At 40.7% G+C, this 6,427-nt stretch overlaps 1 protein-coding gene across 2 annotated transcripts; it reads right to left on the bottom strand.

The window, feature by feature from the left end:
* Positions 1–915: 915 nt before the first annotated feature.
* On the bottom strand, positions 916–2,657 carry atp5mj (ATP synthase membrane subunit j). Of its 2 annotated transcripts, XM_031837343.1 has the most exons (5): positions 2,525–2,587; positions 2,002–2,056; positions 1,776–1,899; positions 1,390–1,410; positions 916–1,078 (listed from the first exon to the last, which is right to left on the bottom strand). In XM_031837343.1, the coding sequence occupies exons 3-5, from the start codon at positions 1,897–1,899 to the stop codon at positions 1,065–1,067; spliced, it is 159 nt and encodes a 52-aa protein (XP_031693203.1). In that variant the 5' UTR covers positions 2,002–2,056; positions 2,525–2,587; the 3' UTR covers positions 916–1,064. The 2 variants fall into 2 exon arrangements, with proteins under 2 accessions (XP_031693203.1, XP_020351562.2); XM_020495973.2 differs by lacking the exon at positions 2,002–2,056 and having other exon boundaries at positions 2,525–2,657.
* Between the last annotated feature and the right edge of the window lie 3,770 nt (positions 2,658–6,427).

Raw genomic sequence — 6,427 nt, 5'->3', positions numbered from 1 at the left:
TTATTCTGGTGACATGTTCGGCTGCCATTTGTCAAATAATCTCGTTTTTATCCATAATAATCTCATTGTGAAGGTTACCTACCCGCATTGTATCTGCTTGTTTAGTCACGCAGTGAAGCGTTCCAAAAAAATGTTAGACATGACTTTGAAGACACCAGCAAATCAGCTCACGTTCTGGCCCCTGACCATCCACTCAAGAAAAAAAAAATCTGCCCCTGGCTGAATATAGTTGATGATCCCTCGTTAGACAGATGGCATGCTGCAGAAGCTTCCTTGATCAACAAAATCTATACCATTCGAATCGTTGGGTTGAATGTGTCCTTCGCTAACAAATAAGCATTTAAAACTTATTTTTATCCAGGGTCTCCCATTTTCCACCTGTAGAAGTGGGTGATTAAGAGGTAGTCGCACGTGACTGTGGTCTAGAATCAACTACAATGTCAGCCACAGTTGAAAAATAGGTCTGCCCCATGTTTACAATTAAAAATATGGTCACACTTCAGAATAGGGAAGAGTTACTATGTCCATTGAGACAGCATACACAGAATGAGTTTCCACTAATTAGTCCTTTGACCAAATCAGAGCTGATCTGAAAACCAATTAGTAGGATTTTTTTATATATTTTTTGTCTGCCTGTGTAAACACAGCATAGTTTAACTTGCCCTTTAAATATGCCTTCATTAGATAAAAGAGGATATTAAGGATTGGCCAGAACTACATTACTTACATTTGCATAACAAATAACTTAAATCCTAATAAACCTAAGACCTTAAATAACTACAAATATTGCTAATATGTATACCTTAAAATAAAGTCAATGGTTTAATGGAAAAATGTGTTGACTAACTTAACATATACCCATCGTTTTGAACCCGAATGAGATTAAAATGATCACTGAATACAATGGCAAAAATGTATCATCCTTCTAGTGATCTCAGTAGACCATTTTATTGTTCCATAGAAACAGACAATATGGACAGACATTATGGTGTAAATTGAGCTGCTTCACATGGGGTGCTATTTCACATGGGGAAAGGGGGTGACCGCTCAGCATAGTGATGAAATCAATGAGCAGGCTCTGAAAAAAAAGATGAAAAAAAAGTCAATGCATACAGACTATTGCAAAATACTTAAAACGTATGATGTTGTTCAAGTTAGCTTATTAATGTCAGGTGTTACACTACCTACTGCAGCAACATAGGCAGTAAGATAGGCGCAGTGTCATCTCATGAAATGTTGGTTAATAGATCATAAAGTATAAACGTTTTGTTTTTATTGATTCCATGAACATGCTCATGTATAGCTGTTTAAACATGCAAATCTGCCATGTAGGTATCCCAGTAAACTTGAATAACATGAAATGCCAAATAGAAAACATGTTGCACTTACTTCCTTTAACTGCTTTCTTTCCTAAAGTTAGAAAAGGGAGAAGGACACAATAGATGTTAAAAAGCAAACGCATACATAATCCAAATACAGGTGTACTAGACCTGTACAAAGTTAATACGCGCCATTAAAAAGCCCATTATGAAATTGCAGTAGTGTTCTGCTGCTGCATGATACAGTTTCTCCAATCACTGATGTAAAGATCTTGTTCAGTTACTAAAGTTGATCCTCTTCAAGTCTGGTGTGCCTTACCAAGAATGAAAGATACTGCTTCACACATTATTGCCCACAGCCACCAACTATTCAAATGAATGAAGACATAGTACAGTACTACGATTTCAGAAGTTTTGGTGTCAAACTTTTATTCAATTTAGCAGTAGACAACTCACCCCCATAAGAGACTTTGTAGTAGAGGTATGTCATGACACCCAGGCCGACCCACATCTCCTGGTACGCCCCAGTGTAGTAAGGGCTCATCTTGGCCCACCAGCTTGAAAATACACGCCCTGCCATCTGTGTGAAAAATAACAGAATTCTGTCAAATAGATTTATTTTCCAGGCAAAAAAACAGGGTCGGTCCAGCAATGGAAGGAAATTAACTTGGAACAAGTGTACCTTAGCAGTAACACTACAGCTGGCTAGCTTGTAGTACGTGGGAGGTGAGAGACGCCTAGGTGAAAGATTGTTAGCTAGCGTTAGCTGTATAGCCGAGCAAGCAATATGGTATATGCCCACCGAACAGATCTACCGTTGAAGCAGAGGACGTCGCATGACTTTCAACCATATCCGCCTCCTTAGCTAACGTTACCCAGTTGTCCTGATACATGGCTGTTACAAGTGTCAACTTACGTTATCAAGGCACACTAGTTAGTATGTATGTCTATGTCAAAAGTAACAGAAAAAACTAGCTAGCTACATTTACACAATCACGCAAGGTTAGCTTGCTAAATTCCTGCAACTAAATGTTAGCCAGTTTGCTCGCTAACGTTGGGCCTCATGCAGAGGTTGTCGTCATGGCTGGCACGCGTAGGTAAACCTGATATATTTTTTTAAACAAGGTAAACTGACATATTTAATTGATATTTTTGCACTAGGTATTGGTTTGCAGACATAATAAAATATCTTTGTAGGGCCTTACCTTCAGTATGTGATGCCCGGTGCGAAGAAGGTCACTTTCCAACGAAAACAATGTATGGTGTGTCGCAGAGCGTGCTGGGATACCCGTTTTCTTCTTTTGCAGCAAGCAGAGAGATAGTAGAATGCACATACAGATTTAGCCACATCGCCTCCCCGTGGTAGCCACGATTTATCATCCAGCAAAAGCACTCGACCGACCGATATAACATAGAAAATCTGCTGTTTCATTTAACTTGTCCAGTGATTTTTTTGTCGACATTTAGAAGGTTTGCATAGGAAATAGACGTGACAGTTGCCTTTCCATTTAACTATATTGTCTCGATAAAGACAACTAGAGGTAATTGTTTCACAAGACCTAAAAAAAGGATTGATTTGTAAAAACCCACAGTGTCGAATAAAAATTAGGTGGTTGAAGTGTTCCCATTATGCATAGAGGCTAATTGCTCATTAATAAATTGAGACAGCCTGTATCCCTTCCCACCTATCTGTTTCATGTCTCAGGTAGCCCGCGGAAGACAGCATGGTTATAATGCAAAATTAACTGAACAATTATTTTCCATATTCTAATAACGTATTACCACAGTCCGTGCCATGGTGAAATTTGCACTCCTGTAGATCTGAAATAATTGGATGGTGAAACTTGCATTCTGCCAACCAGAAAAGCAAAGCAATTCCGGCATTCTTGAAAGTCAGGCCAATCCTTATCCCGCAAAGAAACATTATTTTTTATAGTTGTCATTTTTAAAATTTAGCAAGCAGTAGGCATTTGAAATTAAATGTTTATAATTTTTTTATTTAACCTTTATTTAACCAGGTAGGCCAGTTGAGGACAATGAAGATTTGTGGACAAGATAAAGCAAAGCAGTGCAACAAAAACAACAACACAGAGTTACACAAACAAAAGTACAGTCAATAACACAATAGAGAAGAAAAATTGAAAAATCTATGTAGAGTGTGTGTAAATGTAGAAGAGTAGGGAGGTAGGCAATAAATACGCCATAGAGGGGAACTTTATAGTTAGGCCTATGTGATGACATCACGTGCCGCCCCGCGTACCTTCAAAATGATTTGTCAATCATTTATTCGAAAAACAGTTTCCATCATAGTGATGCAATAAAGAAAGTAAGACAACCGAACGATCCACCCCTGTCGAACGGATAACAATGTTTTTGATCTTTAGAACATTTCTTGTATATCTGTCATTTCCATTACACATGTGGCAATGTTTTTGTTGTTGTTGTGACATTGCTTTTGTCAAATAAACTTCGGTAAATGGAAACCTGTCTCCTGTTACTGAGTGGACTAAATGCTTTATTCCTGAGAGGAAGAGGCGAATCGAGAGGGCCCAAAATCTGTCTTCTCTAGCAGGTGGCGTTATTTTAGTATTTTCTTTGCTCACCAAGCGAGGAGGTTTTGAATGGAGGTCAATGTGTCGACTTTGGTTAACCATTTTTTTTATGGATTATTTGCTACGTGTGGTTTATTTGATCTAATATGTTTCGTAATAATTAGGTTGTTACGAGTGTACTGATATAAGTAGGACACGTGACATCCCGGCAACTTTGAGAAAAAAACACTTTATATTGTAGTTGTGCCTGATAGTCACTAGCAGTTACCTGGTCGTCATAAACCCCGCCTATGTCTACAAATTATCTTCTTAAAATGTGATTTTAAACCTAACCTAACCACACTGCTAACCAAGTCAAAAATACCCTAATAATGCATCTCCAGGAGACCTGTGGATAATGCAGCTGGCTACCAATTCATTTTCATTCAGTCATGGCTGGTTTAGGAATTTATTTGAATCACCAATACTAATGGTTTGAAAGAAATCAAAAGTAACAGTCAGTATCTGGTGTGGCCACCAGCTGCATTAAGTACTGCAGTGCATCTCCTCCTCATGGACTGCACCAGATTAGCCAGTTCTTGCTGTGAGATGTTAACCCACTCTCCCACCAAGGCACCTGCAAGTTCCCGGACATTTCTGGGGGGAATGGCCCTAACCCTCCCCCTCCGATCCAACAGGTTCCAGACGTGCTCAATGGGAGATCCGGGCTCTTCGCTGGCCATGGCAGAACACTGACATTCCTGTGTAGAACGAGCAGTATGGCTGGTGGCATTGTCATGCTGGAGCGTCATGTCAGAATGAGCCTGCAGGAAGGGTACCACATGAAGAATGAGGATGACTTCCACAGGGTTGAGACTGCCTGCAATGACAACAAGCTCAGTCCGATGATGCTGTGACACAACGCCCCAGACCATGATGGACCCTCCACCTCCAAATCGATCCCGCTCGAGTACAGCCCTCGGTGTCACGCTCATTCCTTCGATGATAAAGGCGAATCCGACCATCATCCCATGTGAGACAAAACCGTGACTCGTCAGTGAAGAGCACTTTTTGCCAGTCCTGTCTGGTCCAGCGACAGTGGGTTTGTGCCCATAGGCGACGTTGTTGCTGGTGATGTCTGGTGAGAACCTGCCTTACAACAGGCATACAAGCCCTCAGTCCAGCCTCTCTCAGCCTATTGCGGACAGTCTGAGCACTGATGGAGGTATTGTGCGTTCCTGGTGTAACTCGGACAGTTGTTGTTACCACCCTGTACCTGTCCCGCAGGTGTGATGTTCGGATGTACCGATCCTGTGCAGGTGTTGTTACACGTGGTCTGCCACTACGAGAATGATCAGCTGTCCGTCCTGTCTCCCTGTAGCTCTGCCTCACAGTATGGACATTGCAATTTATTGCCCTGGCCACATCTGCAGTCCTCATGCCTCCTTGCAGCATGCCTAAGGCACGTTCACTCAGATGAGCAGGGACCCTGGGCATCTTTCTTTTGGTGTTTATCAGAGTCAGTAGAAAGGCTTCTTTAGTGTCATAAGTTTTCATAACTGTGACCTTAATTAATTGCCTACCATCTGTAAGCTGTTAGTGTCTTAATGACTGTTCCACAGGTGCATGTTCATGGTTCATTGAACAAGCAGGGAAACAGTGTTTAAACCCTTTACAATGAAGATTTGTGAAGTTATTTTTACGAATTATCTTTGAAAGACAGTGTCCTGAAAAAGGGATGTTTATTTTTTTGCTGAGTTTTTTCAGCAATAAGAGGGTGTGTCTGAAAATACCTGGTAGCCTATGCCAACACACTTTTTTTTGTTGCCATTATTCCTAAGGGAAGGTTGCTGGCTTCCTGACCAAATAGCAACCCAGTGGGCATGTGACGTGATAAAGACGTCTTTTTCTGGTTGAAATCTGGTCGGGACGTCTTATAACCAGATCACAACCATATTAAGACGTGAAAAATAAGTAATGTAAAATACGTCTCATTTTGGTTGATATCTGGTTTATGGTTTAAATCTCTATAATCATGTGCATAGTGTTTGTGGGCCATGCACCCATTAGATATAAGACACTAGAACAATTACAATTATTAAAATTGGAGTAATGTTATTTTTCATCAGGGTTTGCATGATTCAGCTTAGCACAGTTGGCAAACAATAGCTGGCAGTTCGGACCAAAATGGATTAGGGTTTCGTGGCATACTGTACCCAGTCATCACTCTTGGCCTATTCCGGTTGAGACTCTGGGGGCTTCAAGCAGACCGAGCTCTTCCCGAGTCTGGCAGAATCATATTACTTTGGGCTCCGGCTAATGATACTCAGGTCAAGTCCACTTAAGTTTATCCAGCCCAATTAACTTTTTCAGGAGTAGGGCCATTTGAAATGTGTATTTGGCAGGTGATGAAATACCAATTAAAAAAGCAAAGAAATGTGCTATATTTCACCTCAGAGTCATCGAATTTTCGAGATACAATGTGTCTCTGCGGTACTATAGCTATCAGAGATGGTCCATAATTTAGAGAATCTCCGTTGCTATTGCTTTTACTAGCTACGGCAGTGTTTTTCGTAG

This window comes from Oncorhynchus kisutch, linkage group LG12, assembly GCF_002021735.2.
Source record: "Oncorhynchus kisutch isolate 150728-3 linkage group LG12, Okis_V2, whole genome shotgun sequence".
In the NCBI taxonomy this organism is placed as follows: Eukaryota; Metazoa; Chordata; class Actinopteri; order Salmoniformes; family Salmonidae; genus Oncorhynchus; species Oncorhynchus kisutch.
This window is presented reverse-complemented; position numbering and strand designations above follow the sequence as displayed.

Bases quoted from the DNA above. Each gene is read 5' to 3' on its own strand.
- atp5mj (XM_020495973.2), bottom strand. From the start codon at position 2,653: ATGTGCATTCTACTATCTCTCTGCTTGCTGCAAAAGAAGAAAACGGGT. The intron at 1,900-2,524 runs GTAAGGCCCTAC...TTTTTCACACAG, and splicing joins CCGGGCATCACATACTGAAG to ATGGCAGGGCGTGTATTTTC. The intron at 1,411-1,775 runs GTGAGTTGTCTA...TTCTAACTTTAG, and splicing joins CTACAAAGTCTCTTATGGGG to GAAAGAAAGCAGTTAAAGGA.